The sequence below is a fragment of the Gadus chalcogrammus genome, chromosome 2 (genome assembly GCF_026213295.1).
Source record: "Gadus chalcogrammus isolate NIFS_2021 chromosome 2, NIFS_Gcha_1.0, whole genome shotgun sequence".
In the NCBI taxonomy this organism is placed as follows: Eukaryota; Metazoa; Chordata; class Actinopteri; order Gadiformes; family Gadidae; genus Gadus; species Gadus chalcogrammus.
Genome location: NC_079413.1, coordinates 2,479,697 through 2,500,381, shown reverse-complemented (window position 1 = coordinate 2,500,381; position 20,685 = coordinate 2,479,697). Strand labels below are relative to the sequence as shown.

The window sequence follows — 20,685 nt, the reverse complement described above, 5'->3', positions numbered from 1 at the left end:
GCGTCGTTCGCATTGACTTCTGATGTATTGAATCAGCAGTATTTCTCTTTTGCAGAGTTGATGTATTTTATTCAAATGTGACCTGTACCGAACATGTTGGCTGCATTCCCAAACCCTTCATTAAGATACTAAACATTGAATTACATACATATATTACATATTTATTTGTATATGCATACTTAACTATAGTTGTGAACAGAGGCTATGCATGGTATCAACTAAGTGGCCCAAACATTGATGGCGTGGGTGCTTCATTCTGATTGGCAGGTGGTTGAAGAACTTCAAAGTGGACCAATGAGCAGCGAGGAGAAGGAGCTCCTGCATCTGCTGACGTCGCCACATCTTAAGGCAAAGAATCCACAATATTGGTTGTTATTCATCACAGACCATGCGGACCCGCACGCATGCACAGATGTTGTAATCACAGGGATTAGCGCTCGGAGGGTCAGCGCTGCTAAATACAGACTCTGGCGGGCGCCTCGCTCTGGGCCGGGTCCGTGTCCGCTGGCTGCAGCGTTCTCACCCGGCACTCTACTGCGCTCTGGTCCCCTTATCAGGCGGTTCTCTCGGTGCACGACACAGTGGCCCAGAAGAACTTCGACCCGGTGCTGCCCCCGATGCCGGACGACTTTGAGGACGAGCTGGAGGAGGAGTCGGTGAAGATAGTGCGGCTGGTGAAGAACAAGGAGCCCCTGGTGAGTGTCCAAGGGGACCCCGTTGGTGGGCTCTACCGTTTGGGGTCGTGGAGATGCACTGAGATTTCAGTCACACCTGATGTGACTGAATGTGAGTGTTAAAGGTGCTCTATGTAATAATCATAAACTCCACATGACTGCCCCCTCTGGCTGTAAGTGAACTGCAGCCCTACAGAGCCATGGAGCAATACAAACTAAACAACACAACTAAAAATACAATCTCACTTCATTCAAACGGGATAAAGCTAGCTCTAAAGCTAGAGCTTGTGCATTGAAAGCTATGGAGTAATATAAGCTAACTACACAATACGACTTATAGTTCAATCTAACTACAGTGGCTAAAGCTAGCTCTTCTTCATACACTAGGGCAAATCCGTCCCAGTTCAAATGTAACAGAACTCAGCCCACAAGCTTTCCTACGCAACAGAGAGAGTCATGGAAGGTCTCATATTTTTTATACAATTGCAAGTTGTTCAAATATTGGCAATTTGGAATTTATGGATGTAAAATCCGACACCCAGTCCCTTAAACAATCATCCGCATTGACCACAAGTATGCAATTTCTCTGTTTGGCTAACAGGAATATTGATGAAATATTCAGGAAATGCCTCAGTTTCTTTTTATGAATGATCCCTGGATTGTCTTTTATCAACAAGGATACCTATAATCAGTCAATATACCATCACTGGAAGTGGTTTTGTAGTTTGAATATCATGCCACTCGAATGCATTTTGCATGTATTTTACTCTTCCTGATCCGGCTGTAAACATGCACCTGAAAGGGAGCTGTCAGACAGAAGGTCACAGTGTTCCAGCGCGTGGAAAACACCATGTAAGCACGTCCGGTCTGCTACCTGCTCTCTACCATCTGTGAACTGTGTCTCTTCTTGCAGGGAGCCACCATCAGACGCGACGATGCCACCGGCTCTGTAATCGTGGCCCGCATCATGAGAGGGGGTGCTGCTGACCGCAGTGGTACTGTCATCACGCCTGTCTGTCTGCCTACCAATGACACTATGCTCACATCTGTCTGTCTGGCTGTCAGTGTGCATTTGAAACTCTATATGCGATATATATCTGCCTCTATCTGCTGATACATCTGTCCCTACCTGTCTCTACCCTCTGATACATCTGTCTCTGTCTGTCTCTACCTGCCAATATGCCTGCCTCCATCTGTCTCTATCTGCCTATATCTGTGTCTATCTATCGATCTGTCTCTATCTGTCTCAATCTGTCTCTAAATGTCGCTATCTGTCTATCGTTCTTTATCTGCGTCCTCTTCCTAACTTCCCATCTTCCGCTACGTCTTTTTCCTGTCGCACTACCTTCCACGTTCTATTTGCTGATGCTTATCTGGAGCGGCACTGGGACAATATATTCCTCTCGCTCGCTCGCTAAACCAACGCGAGGCACAATAGATGGGCGCTGACCTTAAAAACCGATCTATATACAGCGTATATAATATAAAACCACAGCACGGGGAAGCTAAAACTGTGTACTCCACCAGCGACGACAAGATGAAGGAGTCCTGGGATGAGACGCAGAGCAGCTGCTGCTGCCGGAGCCCAGAAGGAGAGCGAACCGGGACCCGGCAGAGATGCTCATGATGGATAGCCTTTTGAAAACCTCAGCAGTTCTGCTTTGCACCCGAGAGACTCAGTCACACACCATCTAATTCCATTGCCACGTAGCCCGCGAGAAAAGGTGTGACAGTATGTGCGTCTCTAAGAGCACATATTCCCCGGGCCACCCTAGGTTCAGAAAGTAAGTCGCAATATCCATTCATCATGTAGGACTTGTTCCTGTTTCCGTGCAGCCAATTGGAAGACCTGAAGTATTGATGAGGGAACAAAGCTTAACAAATGACCGAAACCTGTACACGCCTGCCTGCGGATTTCAGTTTGCTGCGACGCCTGGTGTACGTGTTGAAAGTTGTGGTTTTATTACCTGTGGCTGAGAGGGAGCAGAGCAGAGAAGCGGGCCGATCGATCGACCAGCTCCCCGGTCTGTTGGGTTTCATGGTCCGGGCTGAAGTCTGAACAGATTACCGTTCTGCAGAACAGGGCGCTCTCTGGGGCATCTGAGACCCATTAGTCCGATATTTGATGTGTGGAGGGCAGGGAAACCCCGTATCATGTGGCGACCGCATCCGGCAGAACCACAACACGTCTCTACGGGAGGGGTTTGACTCGTATGGACGTCCATGTCAGTTATTTTAACGCCAGCATTTGCATTGTTGGATCCACAACATCTGGATTTTCAACATTCATGGATTCATAAAATGCACAGGTTCACAACATTAATGTGTTCACAACAATAATGAATTCAAAACATTCATGGATGCCCAACAATAATGAATTCATAACATTCATAGATGCCCGACACTGATGAATTCATAACATTCAAGGATTCAATACATTCATGGATTCACAGCCTTCATGGGTTCTCAACATGTATAGATTAAAACGAGAAACTCAATCCCCTGTAGTTCCCTAACAGGGGATTGTGTCCTCCCTTCCCTAGGCCTGGTCCACGTAGGAGACGAGCTCAGAGAGGTGAACGGGGTCTCCATAATCCACAAGAAGCCCGACGAGATCAGCCAACTGCTGGTAGGATGAACCACTGTTCAAACCCCCGTTGGACGCACACTTTATACAACAAGCTAATACCTTGTTTTACCAAAAACTCTGCTAGACTCTAGTGTTACCAGGACAACTCAAGTCTGACGAAGATGAGGCAAACTAAAAGCGTGTTGTCTCTGTTGTTTATGTTCTAGTCCCAGTCCCAGGGCTCCATCACCCTGAAGATAATCCCCGCCATTAAGGAGGAGGACCGTCTCAGAGAGAGCAAGGTGAGTGTCTGAACCGCCACTTTCCACTTACCTGCCATACTCACAAGGACGGGAGGGGGGCTTACTCCAGGCTCTCCTCCACAACAAAAGATTTGTAAGAGAGAGGGTAGATCAAAGCTTAAATAAATGGTTATAGGATTTACCTTTTTTTTCTACGAGTGGCCACTTAAAGCGCTTTACAATACTGCCTAAAGTTCAACCATTCATACACACATCCACGCACTGACGGCAGTGTCAACCATGCAGGGCGACAGCCAGCTCGTCAGGAGCCGATGGGTGGAGGTGCCTTGCTCAGGGACACCTCGACATTCACAAACACAAGCCGGGGATCGAACTAGCGACCTTCCGGTTGCCAGCCAACCCGCGTGACCTCCTGAGCCACATGCCGCCACACGTCTACCTGAGCGTCCCTATTCACCGTCCCCCCTCCCTCCCGGTCCTCCGCCCGCAGGTGTACATGAGGGCCCTGTTCGACTACATCCCCCTGGAGGACAAGGCCACGCCCTGCCAGGAGGCGGGACTTCCCTTCAAGCGGGGGGACATCCTGCAGGTGGTGACCCAGGACGACCCCACCTGGTGGCAGGCCAAGCGGGTCGGGGACAGCAACCTGCGGGCCGGCCTCATCCCGTCCAAACACTTCCAGGAGAGGTGAGAGCGAGGCCGCAGAGCCGGGAGGGGTCATGGGGCTGGGGGGCGGTCTGCGGGTGGATCTCAGGGAGATGGCACAGTGTCCATGAGCCCACTGTTTCAGCATTCGAAAATGATGGGATTTAAAAAACAATTTTTTGGTCATTGGGGGATTGTCCCCATTGTCCCCATCAAGTCAATTAAAATCTGTTTAGTCAGAATCTGTTGAGCCACTATCTCTATCTCACAGGCTCAATCACACAATGGTGATTGAGCCTGTGGCCCTTATATTTGCAGCATAATGAATGTTACGAAATAGGTTTCAGTGGGGAGCTGTTTGCATCTGAGGGAAGTGTGACCGTAATCGTCAAAGGTGTCGCCGAAAGAAAACGAAATGGCAATCTTTGAGATGGCCACTTTAACTTTAACCCACCCAATCATCTCATGTCCTGCTGATTCCCACCCCCACCCAAAGCCTTGGACCATGCTAGGGATTGCACATAATGCAATTAAACCCTACGAACAATGGAAACACAAGCAAACCATGAAAGGGGCTGCATAAGCCAATCCTTTAAGCCAAGCCTGTGCCAATATAATAATTCATCCAGCGTTGATCTATCATAATCCACACGATCCACGTCCCGTGGGATCCACCGGGGTGGGTGGGGGGGGGGGGGGGGGGGGTCAGCTTAAATTAAATGAATGTACAAGAGCCGTCGGCGTCGACTCAGGACAAACAATTGAACGGGCCCTCCACGAGTTGAGTCGGTGAACGCGTTATTATACCTCGCTGAGATGTATCGGAGTGGCCCCCACCAAGTCAAGTGGCCCCTTGTTTGCTGAAACACAGACAGACCAATTATCATGGAAACAGCTCAAAGCGCTGCAAATGCCGAACGGTTATTTGGGTCCGGTGCATAAATAGATTAGCTGGATGAAAATAATACCGTCAGTTTTAAGGACACCGAGAAAAAAAAAGCGTCTGCAAAACAAATGGCTGCGGAAAGAAGTTATTTATAATTGGATGGCTTAGAATACTGATAGTCTCCCGACCTTTAAAGCTTATCCATGTTCAGTTTCCTGCTACTTTACTCTTTATGTTTCTTCTTATACTTGGCATCTGAATCTATATCTACATTTGGTATCGGTCCCTTCAGTCTCTTTGAGTTAATACCTATACTCTCTTCCTCTCTAATTAACATCCCAGTAAATACCTTCTACAGCTTCTGTATTCTCACCTGATTCTTCTTCCCATGTTCCCTTTGCCTCTCTCTGGATCTCCTGCTTGTCGTTGCTCCCCAGACGACTGGCCTACAGGATTAAAATGGGCACACTCCCCAACGCAAAATCTCCCCAAAATCCTATCTGTAAGTTGGACTCTTCTGTGGTTCAGTGTTCCAGTCCCCCACCTCATCACGAACATCAATTATTCAGCGTGTATAATATTATATATTTATGATTCAGCATGAATTATCATACACCATTCTTTTCACTTTGAGTTATCAACCCAAAGGCACAATGTAGGACTAGAGCCTTACTCCGTTGACGGAGAACCACACGATGTAGGCCCTAGAGCTGTCCTCTGTCGACGGGTAAACACACGATGTAGGCCTAGAGCCTTAATTGTAGGCTGGGTAGTTACAGGGACGGGTAATTGTAATTCTTTGCACGTTCTCCCAGCCTAGTCTAGCACTCGGCTTTCATTCACCTTTTTTGTCTGCGATCTCTCATCAGCATCAGTATTCCTGGTCCATCGCACATGATAAATCCGACGCGTTGGGTGTGATTGTGTGTGTGTGTGTGCGTGTGTGTGCGTGCGCAAACAGTAAACCGCAACAGAGGATGCAAAATAAATCTCTCTTGGTGGTGTGCCGTCCATCTGGCCAGCGCGGCTGTTGTGAACGCAGCTTACACAAGGCCAGACATCGACACAACAAGCAATGATTAAGCCAGCGAAGGGGCTTAGCCGACAGAAAGGTCGTGGTAAACATACACGCCCAGGCACGTGAAGCACTACGCCGCCATCGCCATTCCACTTCCGTTCACTGGAAGTAGCCAGGTGGGTTTTTATGAGCGCTCGCTCGTCGGGGCGCATTAAATCAACGCAATCCCGTTATCTCGAAGCTACGCAGAGACAGCTAGGGATAAGCAGGACGCCTTGCTAGCTAGCTAGCTAGCTGTCGCCGCGGGGAACCGCTGCCTGTGTCACGACTCGCTGCGTGTCTGGCCCAGCCATGCCCACTCTCCCTTCACTCCTTTAATTATCTCTGATCTCCGACCGGGGGTTGGCCCCGTTCAGATTGCTGCCGCATCATCCTCCTCCTGCTGTGAGCCAGCTGACACGTTCGCTATCAAGTTCGGCAGCTAATTAGTTTTTAGCTCGCTGACACTTTTGCTAGCTGTCAAAAATGGGAGGTAGTGTATCGAGCTAGGGGACATGCCACAGCCAAGAGTACTAACAGAGGAGGCACAGCTGAGATACATCTGTCCAGATGTCTCCAGATAGCAGCCCTCTGTCCAACTTTGATGGAATACAGGCTTAACGCAGACCTGTGGACTGACACGGCTGAAAATTAGTTTTCCATCAATCTCCTTCGGGGGACGGTGAGAAGCAACGCGGGGAGGCGGGAGGTCAGGCCCACGTTCCCGCCCTCTGTATGGATTTCTGAGCGGTGGAAAGAGCTGAGCAAAGAATGAAAATAACAAGTTCATTTTTTGAATCTTTACTCTTTATTTGTGGAGAAAGCACCTCTCCATTTAACATTGCCGGCTATGGATGTGAATACTTGTTTGAGAATTCTTATACTCTTTCTCTTCATCTCCTTTCTGAATATCTTACATCAGATGACCAAGGATGTGATAAAGGTGGGTCCTCAAAACACACACACACACGCACGCACGCACGCACGCACACGCACACACACACACACACACACACACACACACACACACACACACACACACACACACACACACTCTCACGAGGAATACACGGATGACATACATGTTAATTGCGTGAGTGTGTTTGTGTGCTGCATGCAATTCCATTTAGTTCTTCCTTCCCTTGATCAATGTGTGTGTTTGTGTGCGTGTGTACAACCTGAGCACTTTTGTGTGTCTCATGTATACTCTCCAGTATACTCTCCTAAATATAGTTTCATTTCCTTGCATCATCACAATCCCCCCCCCCCCCATCTCATCCTCTCCCCTGCAGTGTGTGGTTCGACTAAATTATTTCTCAGGCTTTCTGCAGGCTCTCGCTCTTCCATACATGCTCTGATACGTTGGAGCGCTGGGCTTGTGTGTGAGAGGCAGCTGGCAGTAGGCCCGTACTCCCGGGGACAGGATGTGCACACGTGTGTAGAGAGACCAGAGAGGACCCCAGACACACACAGAGGAGCTCCTCTCTTCCTCCCCCACCCTACCCCTCTCCTATCCCAAGCTCCCTTCTACTCCTCTCTCTTCTCCTCCCCTCTCCTTGGCTGTCGCTCCTCCCTCCGTGTCTCTCTTGGTCCTCCTCTCTCAAGCTCCTGCATCTCATCCTCGCTCTCCTGCTTATCCCTTCCTCTCCCACCCCTCTTCCTCTCTCTTCTCCTCTCTCTCCTCCCCTAGTCCTTGGCCGTTGCTCCTCCCTCCGCATCTCTCTTGGTCCACCTATCTCCTGCTCGTGTATCTCATCCTCTCTCCTCCTCCCACTCCTCTTCCCACTCCTCCTCCTCCTCCTCCTCCTCATCCCTCTCCTCCTGCGAACAACGATTTTGTTGCTGATGTCTGAAGCCTCCATCGTGGTTGCCATGGCAAGGCTGTGTGACCTCAGAGTGACCTCTACTTATGGAAATCCATTAAAAATCTCCCAGCTGGCCTGCTGTCCCCATCCTGATTGCCGCTGCTCTCGGCTTGCAGCCCGCTCCATCTCCCCGATCTACCTCCCCTTTGCATAAACATAAACACCCATCCTCTCTCTCCCACGCCTTTGTTCCTCTACTCTTCCAGGTCTCTCGCCCTGTGCTCACCCCATATATTTTGTGCCCCCCCCCCCCCCCCCCGCCTCCCTGCAGAGGACTGTGACTGTGAGGGCTATTTCAATGGACAGTACATAGGTGAGAGCGTGCACCGCCTTCTCCACCTCCTCCTTCTCCTCCCGCCAACCCTCCCGCCCGCTCCTCTGTGCCCTGGTGTGTCGCCAGTCTTGGCCGTGCGTGCGTGCTTGCTCGTGGGCTGGGGATGAATTTGCTGCAATTAAGTGGGAAGGGGGGGTTTGGATCCCTTGCTGAGTAGGTCAACAGTGTGTCCAGGGAAGGAGGGAGGGAGGGAGGGGGGGGGGGGGGGGTTAGGGGTAGCTGAAAGTGCCCGGATGAGAAGATCTCATTCTGGATCTCCTTCCCCTTAAAAGAAGCGATGAAGGAAAGCTCTTCAATGTCTGTAGAGCTCTGATACGTTTTCTGCATGAGCTTCAGGGTTTTTACGATCAAGGGGTTATTGCTCCTCTGTGAAGCTGCTTCCAGACTGTGGCTTTGATGACGGCCCTACGTGCATACACTGCGCTTGCCTACGTGTGAATCAGATGGTTCCCACTTGTGTCAGACGAGACCAGAATAGATCCACCGTGACCGGAACACGTGTGGGTGGCGTGGCCTCCTTGTCTGAACACGGCTGGTATCTGATCTGCCTCACCACATGCCAGTGCATCATTCCTATATCGCCATCCTCCACGTGCCAGCTTTCATGTTTGGTACTGAAATCAGCTGAGAAAATAGGGCGATCCTAGTAGTAACCAACATGACAACAATCGGGCCTAGGAGATCATTGTGCTCCTGTTGATTGAGCAGGCCGAACACCAAGCCATCGCCACGTGCGGATGATGCATGAAATCCAATCACGCAGTTCAAAAGATGTCACCCCTTCATCTTGAAACCTTCCTGTTCCCTCACGCCCCCATCCCCACCACGCCCCCCCCCCCCCCCCCCCATATGCCGCTCCTCATCCAAGAAAGACGGCTTGGCTATCGCTCAGCTCCGGGAGCAATCTCACCACAGTCCCTCACTAACGAGCATCCGGAACCGCCTGGATGAACGTCAGCGCTGTGCCGGTTATAGTCTCTGGATGTTTTATTCAGGAGGGAGACTGCGGTGGGAAATTCCAGGTTTGGAAAAAAAGTGACAGAACAAGCCTTCCCGTGTTATTTTTGGGCTAACAATCTGGATCAGCTGGAGGTGAGGAACCCGGAACCCAGAGCGCATTTGGAATCCAGCTCGGGCCTGTCAAACATGGAGAGTAACTTGGTGTTGGGAGGGGGGGGGGGGGCACTCGTGCTTTCTGCATATGGAATGTTCCACTTCCTGCAAAGAACCCTATACATAGATATATATGTATAACTATATATATTTATTGTTGCAGTGCAGTCACTAGCAGTGAGCACACAGCTGCAGACCAGTGGCACTGCTTTAAGCACCGTGTTCCGCCAACGCCCTAATAAGCCGTGTTTGGATTCTTCTACTCCCTCTGCCGTGTCTGTCTGCTGCCGCCGCGCACGCTGCTGTGGCCAGTGTCCCCCGACCCCCCCGTCCCTACCCCCCCTACACCCATCACCCCACCCCAACACCCACCGGGGTTCTCGCTTTGGTTCGGACGCAATGCACACTCGACCAGGCACGATTGAAGCTTGTCTCCCTCCCTCCCTCCCTCCCTCCCTCCCTCCCTCCCTCCCCTCTCTCTTTGTGTGGAGGCGTGGCTGTCTGGGTTGTGATGCTCTAACGTCGGTTATAGTCTCTCCTAAGTGTAAACCAGTGGCGCCCTCCTGTGGCCAGGTGTTTTCCTGGGAATTTTACTCAGGTACAGTTCCCGGCTTCTTCCCCTCAGACATACCGCCGACAGGTGGGACAGACGGACAGGGCTGCTCCCGGGAAACGAATACGCTCCGGTGTATTTCATCCAATGGGGATGGCGGTTTCATCCAATGGGGATGGCGGTTTCATCCAATGGGGATGGCGGTTTCATCCAATAGGATGACAGCTTCATCCAATAGGATAACGGCTTAATCCAATAGGATGACAGCTTCATCTGATGGGAGGCTGGTTTCCCCGGAGACCAGGCTGTGTCGTTTGTCCTGGTGCGGTCCTGCGGCCTCTCACTCTGTGCAGCATGCTCGTGTTTAAACCGGATCTCTCACGTGACGGGCGTCTCCATGGCCATGGAGCCGTGGAGCCGCCGGTTCAGGAACCTTTATTGTTCTTTAGAAGATGAACAAAGTGCGCACTCACAGAAACAAACTATACCCACTTCCTCGTCAGCACCAAAGCTGGTTGTGTGCTTCATGTGGTCAGAGCTGAACTGACACATGGGACTTTGCAAAATTAATCCCGCCGATAAATCAGGCGATGAACATATTGTCGTAAAACAATGCACGTACGTCCTACTCTGTCCTCACAGGCGCAACGTACATTTAGAACCCATCGCTCACCACCCACGGAGCAAACACTCATGCGATTGCCGGGTGACGGCGCCATGTGTGGTTTGCATGCCAACGACAAACAAAACCAGATCTGTAACTGTACTGCCAAGCTTGGCTGCCTAACAGCCAAGGACCAACACTTCTATCTGGGCATGAGTAAAGCAACTATAGCAGCTGCGGTCCGTGTCTGGCGGAGACCCTGACCTCTGCTCCTGCTCTCTCCCCCGCCCAGCTGGCCTCAGGAGGAGCTTCCGTCTGAGTCGGAAGGACCGACAGGGCTCGTCTGGCGAGGGGTCTGAGGCGGGAGACTCGGACTACCTGACCTACGAAGAGGTCTCACGCTACCAGCAGCGAGGCCATGAGAGGCCCCGCCTGGTGGTGCTCATAGGTAGGAAGACCAGTGGATGTGTCTCTTGTGAGAGCATGTTATACATGCAAGTATTACCGCAGTGGTGTTTGTGATGCCTGAAATCATACTGACCTCTAGTGGTAGGTAGCATGCACTGCCATCAATTATGTCTTTATATGGAGGATTTCTTAATATAATTGCTTTTTCCCCAGATTAATAATACCGGTTACATTTTACAATAAGGGTACATTAATTAACCATCAATTTACAAAAAAAATTGTAAATTACAATTTACCTGTGTAAATTGTAATTTACAATTACTTACAATTCCATACTTTTGGGTACTTACAATTTTGCTTATTGGCTAGTAATCATTTACGAAAGATTTTCATGTTAACTAATGATGTCTGTTAACTAGGGTAATGGGGTTAACTAATGTATTAATGTATCCATTCTTTAATAGAGTTAGCGATAACCCTGAACTATGCCAATTCTATATAGTAATCCTCATTAGTGCACCCTTATTGAAGTGTGTTACCATTTACCGTCATTTATTTCTTGACAGTAATTTTTTTCGTCCACGTCTCCTAATGTGTTTGCCAAAGGTTCCCTGGGAGCACGAATCAACGAGCTGAAGCAGAAGGTGATCGCAGAGAACCCGCATCGCTACGCCGTGGCCGTCCCACGTGAGTCTCCAACACATCAGTCAACACAACCATGTCTGTAACACATAGACGTAACACACCCCCACCTGTAACAGCATGCACTTGGTGTGTTACCCCTCAACCTGACCACACTGCTAGAAGCAGTTCTGTAACATTATTATTTAGCAAGGCCATTCTGTTGCATGTTGTTACATGATGTAGGAGCCAACTTCTTTGTTTTCATTTTCAGTATTGTGTGTGTGTGTGTGTGTGTGTGTGTGTGTGTGTGTGTGTGTGTGTGTGTGTGTGTCCTCTTTGATACAGTACGGTACTAGTGTGCGCTAGTGTTAGAGGAAACACTGCATTGATACACGTGTATGCTAGTGTTACACGTTCTCGCACACACACATCATAACACTACTGTGTGTTCCCACAGACACGACCAGACCCAAGAAACCACAGGAGAAAGAAGGGGTTGAATACCACTTTGTGGCCAAGCAGCAGTTTGATGCCGACGTGTTGAACAACAAGTGGGTTTGCACGGATTTGAATGGTCTGACAGTTGTTGTAATGGTCTGCCAGTGATTGCATTGGTCTGCCAGTTGTCTTGTGACGGCTGAATTTTTTTTGTTGTCGCATGGTGGGGAGAGTCTAATCGGGATGGCTCTTTCTAATTTCCCCCAGATTTATCGAGCACGGGGAATACAAAGAGAACCAGTATGGCACCAGTATAGAGGCAATCCGCTCAGTGCAGGCCAAGAACAAGATGTGCTTGGTGGACGTTCAACCAGAGGTAGGTTATAGGCAGAATACTGCGGTTTTTCTACATTAGTTATAGCGTAGAAAAACTCATAGCTGTAATAATGACGACTATGCTGACCCATCTGCCTCCAGCGAGGCAGATGTTGAGGAAATGTTTAATATTTTTCGGTTGAATCACAATGTAACTCAACGTAAATAGTTGACCATTTTGGTTGTCAAAATTGTACAGCCATGCTATTATGAGTGGAACATTGCAGGGTTCCCTGATGATCACTCGACACTGGTTTCTATCATTAGCCCTACAACACTGACCTTCTGTTAGGAAAGTTCTAAAAACTAAGGGGATAGCCTTATAATGTCTTTATGACTAAAGAGCGACAAATCCGACGGTGATGGAGACTTGGGAGGATCGTTTTTAATCTTCAAAAAAGTTACAGTTATACAGCCACCACAATTTTGAAGAACCGTAATAGCTGCTGTGAACAGGCAACATGGTTTCCGGATGTTCTAATCCTCCAATCTGTACCCTTCTCCTCAGGCGCTGAGGAGGCTGCGCACAGCCGAATTCAAACCCTACATCATCTTTGTCAAGCCGCGCGTTCCTGAGAGCAGAAGGCGCCGCGGCGCCGCCACCTCACCAGCAGGGGGCGATCACGCCCGTAATACAGTGAGTATGACATAGAAAGAATAATCACACCAATCGCTCTGGTGTCAAGTTCAACTGTTGCTATTTGATATCGCTAGCCTCATATCATAATTGCCTAAGTCATATTTTAAGGTTCATCTTGTATTTAGCGTCAATGCCTGAGTCAAATAGATTTATGGAGATAGTGATTATGAAATGTAAAAAGTACTCTGATTGGCTTAGGATACAGCCAATCAAGCACAGTGAATCAGCAGCGTTAGGAGAGTAGAGATATCAGAACCTGGTCAAAATGTGACTCAGGCAGTAAGGCTAACGATTTACAACCCTGCATTCAACCGCCCACTGCTTTGCAAAGTCGCCGACACCTGCTAGTCCCTACGTCTCGGGTGTCCGGGTTCCCTTCCAACCGCCTTTCTCCCCCCACATCAGGACGAGGACCTGCAGGAGATGCGGCAGTCGGCCATCCAGATCGACCAGCAGTACGGGCACCTGGTGGACCGGGTCCTAATCAAGGAGGACTCGGCCAGTGCCTGCTCAGAACTCCGAGGGATCCTGGAGCGGCTGGAGAGGGAGACGTTTTGGGTGCCGCTGGGCTGGGTGAGGACCTGAGGAGTCCCTGTTTCCTGGGCCCCTTCCCCCTCCTCCATCTCCTCTAACCACCAACCCTGCTCCCCGGCGAAGCCAACCCCACCCCCCCCCCCCACCCCCTCCACCCTCCTCCGACCGTCTCCGGTCTGAGGAGTCAGTCGGAGCTGGAGTCCTGGAGTGCGTCCTGAAGGGAGAACTCGAGACAGAGACAGACGGACAGAGAACCCTGACAGACGCACGGCTGTCTGACCGTACACAGGCTGTGAAGTAGCCCGCACAACAGAACAGAACAAGTCTCTCGCTCTTCTCCTGATTCAGGAGTCAGAAGTCGGTTGATGTATTTTTTCTTTCAGAGACAATGCCACGGTGATTATTCCGATTCTTTCTTTCCTCTCGTTGCGCTGTGAGCTGCACTGAGCTGCGCTGCAGTGAAGTGCCCCCAAAAGAGACTTCTTCATTCTTCTGGCCGCTCTTTGGACTTATCGCAGGAGGGTTGCAGGACGGTTGAAGTCCACCACTATCCCCACGTCCAGTGCTTCCCGTTCCCCTGCTCGGTGTCCACAGTTTAACACAACCAGAGCCAGAACCACAGAACTCACTCTGAACTCAAATCGTATGCCATTCAATATTGCGCTGTCTTCCATAAACCTCCACATGCACACACTCGGATAATAATTATTCAACACAATTCTTTGTGACTTTTAAAATTATACACACATGGAATGTTGGATTGCTGTATTTTCTATGATGAAACAAAAAAACAAAGAACCAAAAGAAAATAGTTTAGGAAACCACCGTTTGATTTTAAGGGATATGCACGACTATACAAAACTATATCATTTTGTAAATATTGTACATGTTTATGTGTGCCCACGAATGATTTCCTAGCACAGAAATGCAACCTGTGTACCCTTGACTCCCTACTGAACCCACTGGTGTGTGTGTGTGTGTGTGGAACCTACCAGGTTTACATCACAAATAGCGTAGGTATGGATGGATGTCCTTCACACACACACACACACACACACACACACACACACACACACACACACACACACACACACACACACACACACACACACACACACACACACACACGTTGAATGTTAAATGTATTGACGTGAGGATGAATGTGGTTCGTACAACCATTTGCACACACATGTATTTCAGAAGTTCTCCGTCCAGTAGTTTTTACTTTTTTGTACTGTTTAGTAGTTCAATGCTTTAGAACAGCGCTGCACTACTGCTGTATGCATCTGTTTTAATGGCAATGGATCGTTTTGAAAAAGAAATAGACCTATTCCAATGACCACGATTTAAAGTAACATTTTCATGGTATGTTTTTACTGGGTCTTTGTTTGCGTGTGCGTGTCTGTATGTGTGTGTCTGTGTGCCCGTGCGTGCATGCGTGTGTTTTTGTGTCTAAGTGCACAACCAAACCAGGTTCGAGCAACCTCTCCCATCGCCTCTTTACGAGATGCCAAGTCCCCTTCTTGTTTACGGTCGTTGTGTGAACTAATAAAGCTAGGAAGTTCACTTTGTGTGTACTGTAAAAAGTGCCATAATAATGACTCAATAAAAAACTCTCGTCTTCAAGTCTCTTAGGGGAATGATCTAGTCCACCAACTGCTGTGGTCATCAGAATTCCACCACACAGCGAGTTTTCCCTCCTTGTCCTAATGAAACTACTAAATTAAACGTGGTCCTTTCTTAATAGTTAATTACAATAATACAAACCCTACGACCAAAATGGACGCGTCTGCGACTTTTTATCATGTGGATGCGTGGTCTTTCTTTCCTAGGTCTTTCATGTGTCTGACAGAATCCTGGCACCAGCCAGAGGTTTACTCTGCCCTTAATGAAGCCTGCCCACCCGGGTACAGTAACTTGGAGGCAGCCCGCAGCACTGGCCGCGGTGGTGGCCTAGCTGTCATCCACAGAGAGGACCTGGAGTTGTCCCCCACAACTTCCAATGCAAGACACTTGAATGCAAGTGTCTTGCATTCAAATGTAAACCCCCTCATCACGATTGTGGTCCTCATCTACCGGCCCCCAAAACCCAACTCTGCTTTCATGCCGGAAATGTCTGATCTCCTCACTCCAAACACTCTAAAAAATATTCAGACTTATAAAACCCTGCGTACGCACACCTCTAAGCAATCTTTGCTTTATAAATCACAGAGTGCCTAAAAGTGTGCGCTGCTGAATCAGCTTCACGTTCCGCCCTGTACACGCCCCTTTTTAACCATAAATGGTCAATGCAAACGACCTCATCATGCGATCTGCATATAAAACAGACTCAGATGGAAGTATTGTGTCCTGTCGGAAAGAATGGCAGGAGGACTGAGAAAAGCAAAAAAGCGAAGTTTCACGGAGGTTGAAGTGGAGACACTTGTGGGTGAGGAGGAGGCCAAAAAAGTAGTTTTGTTCGGCCGTCGCGGAATTGGGATCACGAAATGATCCCATGATGACTGATGAAAAACAACAGTGTTACCCCCTATATTTTATTTGAAAAAGACAACAGTGTTACCCCTTATATCTTTTTTCATGACGACCAATAAAAAACGACAGTGTTACCCCTTATGTTTTTTTTCCTGACGACCAATAAAAAGCAACAGTGTTACCCCGTATGTTTTTTTTCATGACGACCAATTAAAAACGACAGCCAGAAAAAACGACAGTGTTACCCCTTATGTTTTTTTCAAAAGGGCCAGAAAAAAACGACAGTGTTACCCCTCATGTTTTTTTCAAAACGGCCAGAAAAAAACGACAGTGTTACCCCATATGTTTTTTTTAAATCGGCCAAAAAAAAACGACAGTGCTACCCCTTGTGTTTTTTTCAAAACGGCCAGAAAAAAACGACAGTGTTAAAAAACGACAGTGCTACCCCTTATGTTTTTTTCTAAACGGCCAGAACTAAACGACAGTGTTACCCCTTATGTTTTTTTCAAAACGGCCAGAAAAAAAACGACAGTGTTACCCATTTCTGGCTGTTTTTTTCAAAACGGCCAGAAAAAAACGACAGTGTTACCCCTTATGTTTTTTTCAAAACGGCCAGAACTAAACGACAGTGTTACCCCTTATGTTTTTTTCAAAACGGCCAGAAAATAACGACAGTGTTACCCCTTATGTTTTTTTGAAATCGGCCAGAAAAAAACGACAGTGTTACCCCTTATGTTTTTTTCAAAACGACTGTGCTACCCCTGGGGATTGAACACACAACCTGTCGCTTACGAGACAACTGCTCTACCTCCTGACCTAAGCCAAACCCTCACCTTTCATTTCAAATTGACATATAAAATCGACAGTGTTACCCCTTATGTTTTTTTCAAAACGGCCAGAAAAAAACGACAGTGTTACCCCTTATGTTTTTTTCAAAACGGCCAGAAAAAAACGACAGTGTTACCCCTTATGTTTTTTTCAAAAAGACTGTACTACCCCTGGGGATTGAACACTCAACCTGTCGCTTACAAGACAACTGCTCTACCTCCTGACCTAAGCCAACCCTCACCTTTCATTTTCAAATTGAAATATAAAATTGACAGTGTTACCCCTTATGTTTTTTTCAAAACGGCCAGAAAAAAAACGACAGTGTTACCCATTTCTGGCTGTTTTTTTCAAAACGGCCAGAAAAAAACGACAGTGTTACCCCTTATGTTTTTTTCAAAACGGCCAGAAAAAAACGACAGTGTTACCCCTTATGTTTTTTTCAAAACGACTGTGCTACCCCTGGGGATTGAACACACAACCTGTCGCTTACAAGACAACTGCTCTACCTCCTGACCTAAGCCAAACCCTCACCTTTCATTTCAAATTGACATATAAAATCGACAGTGTTACCCCTTATGTTTTTTTCAAAACGGCCAGAAAAAAACGACAGTGTTACCCCTTATGTTTTTTTGAAATCAGCCAGAAAAAAACGACAGTGTTACCCCTTATGTTTTTTTTAAATGGGCCAGAAAAAAACGACAGTGTTACCCCTTATGTTTTTTTCAAAACGGCCAGAAAATAACGACAGTGTTAAAAAACGACAGTGTTACCCCTTATGTTTTTTTTCCTGACGACCAATAAAAAGCAACAGTGTTACCCCTTATGTTCTTTTTCATGACGACCAATTAAAAACGACAGTGTTACCCCTTATGTTTTTTTTCATGACGACCAATAAAAACGACAGTGTTACCCCTTATGTTTTTTTTCATGACGACCAAATAAAAACGACAGTGTTACCCCTTATGTTTTTTTTCATGACGACCAGTAAAAAACAACAGTGTTACCCCTTATGTTTTTTTCAAATCGGCCAGAAAAAAACGACAGTGTTACCCCTTATGTTTTTTTCAAAACGGCCAGAAAAAAAACGACAGTGTCACCCCTTATGTTTTTTTCAAAACGGCCAGAAAATAACGACAGTGTTACCCCTTATGTTTTTTTCAAAACGGCCAGAAAAAAACGACAGTGTTAAAAAACGACAGTGTTACCCCTTATGTTTTTTTTCCTGACGACCAATAAAAAGCAACAGTGTTACCCCTTATGTTTTTTTTCATGACCACCAATTAAAAACGACAGTGTTACCCCTTATGTTTTTTTTCACGACGACCAATAAAAACGACAGTGTTACCCCTTATGTTTTTTTTCATGACGAACAAATAAAAACGACAGTGTTACCCCTTATGTTTTTTTTCATGACGACCAGTAAAAAGCAACAGTGTTACCCCTTATGTTTTTTTTCATGACGACCAAATAAAAACGACAGTGTTACCCCTTATGTTTTTTTTCATGACGACCAGTAAAAAACGACAGTGTTACCCCTTATGTTTTTTTCAAATCGGCCAGAAAAAAACGGCAGTGTTACCCCTTGTTTTTTTTCAAAACGGCCAAAAAAAACGACAGTGTTACCCCTTATGTTTTTTTGAAATCAGCCAGAAAAAAACGACAGTGTTACCCCTTATGTTTTTTTCAAAACGGCCAGAAAAAAACGACAGTGTTACCCCTTATGTTTTTTTCAAAACGGCCAGAAAAAAACGACAGTGTCACCCCTTATGTTTTTTTCAAAACGGCCAGAAAATAACGACAGTGTTACCCCTTATGTTTTTTTCAAAACGGCCAGAAAAAAACGACAGTGTTAAAAAACGACAGTGTTACCCCTTATGTTTTTTTTCCTGACGACCAATAAAAAGCAACAGTGTTACCCCTTATGTTTTTTTTCATGACCACCAATTAAAAACGACAGTGTTACCCCTTATGTTTTTTTTCACGACGACCAATAAAAACGACAGTGTTACCCCTTATGTTTTTCTTCATGACGAACAAATAAAAACGACAGTGTTACCCCTTATGTTTTTTTTCATGACGACCAGTAAAAAGCAACAGTGTTACCCCTTATGTTTTTTTTCATGACGACCAAATAAAAACGACAGTGTTACCCCTTATGTTTTTTTTCATGACGACCAGTAAAAAACGACAGTGTTACCCCTTATGTTTTTTTCAAATCGGCCAGAAAAAAACGGCAGTGTTACCCCTTGTTTTTTTCAAAACGGCCAAAAAAAACGACAGTGTTACCCCTTATGTTTTTTTGAAATCAGCCAGAAAAAAACGACAGTGTTACCCCTTATGTTTATTTTAAATCGGCCAGAAAAAAACGACAGTGTTACCCCTTATGTTTTTTTCAAAACGGCCAGAAAAAAACGACAGTGTTACCCCTTATGTTTTTTTCAAAACGGCCAGAAAAAAACGACAGTGTCACCCCTTATGTTGTTTTCAAAACGGCCAGAAAATAACGACAGTGTTACCCCTTATGTTTTTTCAAAGCGACTGTGCTACCCCTGGGGATTGAACACACAACCTGTCGCTTACAAGACAACTGCTCTACCTCCTGACCTAAGCCAAACCCTCACCTTTCGTTTCAAATTGACATATAAAATCGACAGTGTTACCCCTTATGTTTTTTTCAAAACGGCCAGAAAATAACGACAGTGTTACCCCTTATGTTTTTTTCAAAACGGCCAGAAAAAAACGACAGTGTTACCCCTTATGTTTTTTTGAAATCAGCCAGAAAAAAACGACAGTGTTACCCCTTATGTTTTTTTTCCTGACGACCAATAAAAAGCAACAGTGTTACCCCTTATGTTTTTTTTCATGACGACCAATAAAACAACAGTGTTACCCCTTATGTTTTTTTTCATGACGACCAAATAAAAACGACAGTGTTACCCCTTATGTTTTTTTTCATGACGACCAGTAAAAAACAACAGTGTTACCCCTTATGTTTTTTTCAAATCGGCCAGAAAAAAACGACAGTGTTACCCCTTATGTTTTTTTCAAAACGGCCAGAAAAAAAACGACAGTGTTACCCCTTATGTTTTTTTTTTCCTGACGACCAATAAAAAGCAACAGTGTTACCCCTTATGTTTTTTTGAAATCGGCCAGAAAAAAACGACAGTGTTACCCCTTATGTTTTTTTCAAAACGGCCAGAAAAAAACGACAGTGTTACCCCTTATGTTTTTTTCAAAACGGCCAGAAAAAAACGACAGTGTCACCCCTTATGTTTTTTTCAAAACGGCCAGAAAATAACGACAGTGTTACCCCTTATGTTTTTTTCAAAACGGCCAGAAAAAAACGACAGTGTTAAAAAACGACAGTGTTACCCCTTATGTTTTTTTCCTGACGACCAATAAAAGGCAACAGTGTTACCCCTTATGTTTTTTTTCATGACCACCAATTAAAAACGACAGTGTTACCCCTTATGTTTTTTTTCACGACGACCAATAAAAACGACAGTGTTACCCCTTATGTTTTTTTTTTTATGACGAACAAATAAAAACGACAGTGTTACCCCTTATGTTTTTTTTCATGACGACCAGTAAAAAGCAACAGTGTTACCCCTTATGTTTTTTTTCATGACGACCAAATAAAAACGACAGTGTTACCCCTTATGTTTTTTTTCATGACGACCAGTAAAAAACGACAGTGTTACCCCTTATGTTTTTTTCAAATCGGCCAGAAAAAAACGACAGTGTTACCCCTTATGTTTTTTTCAAAACGGCCAAAAAAACGACAGTGTTACCCCTTATGTTTT

General features: G+C 46.4%; 1 protein-coding gene across 1 annotated transcript in view; it reads left to right on the top strand.

Moving 5' to 3' along the window:
* LOC130403879 (MAGUK p55 subfamily member 3-like) overlaps positions 1-13,633 on the top strand; it is a 17,010-nt gene extending 3,377 nt beyond the window's left edge. Inside the window, exons 4-17 of the mRNA XM_056608406.1 lie at positions 268-348; positions 558-695; positions 1,588-1,669; positions 3,218-3,303; positions 3,471-3,545; positions 3,997-4,193; positions 5,475-5,539; positions 7,017-7,037; positions 10,856-11,011; positions 11,578-11,658; positions 12,053-12,146; positions 12,301-12,409; positions 12,917-13,045; positions 13,454-13,633. Coding sequence (XP_056464381.1) covers positions 268-348; positions 558-695; positions 1,588-1,669; positions 3,218-3,303; positions 3,471-3,545; positions 3,997-4,193; positions 5,475-5,539; positions 7,017-7,037; positions 10,856-11,011; positions 11,578-11,658; positions 12,053-12,146; positions 12,301-12,409; positions 12,917-13,045; positions 13,454-13,633 — 1,494 coding nt within the window. The remainder of the gene's footprint in view (positions 1-267; positions 349-557; positions 696-1,587; positions 1,670-3,217; positions 3,304-3,470; positions 3,546-3,996; positions 4,194-5,474; positions 5,540-7,016; positions 7,038-10,855; positions 11,012-11,577; positions 11,659-12,052; positions 12,147-12,300; positions 12,410-12,916; positions 13,046-13,453) is intronic.
* Positions 13,634-20,685: the final 7,052 nt, after the last annotated feature.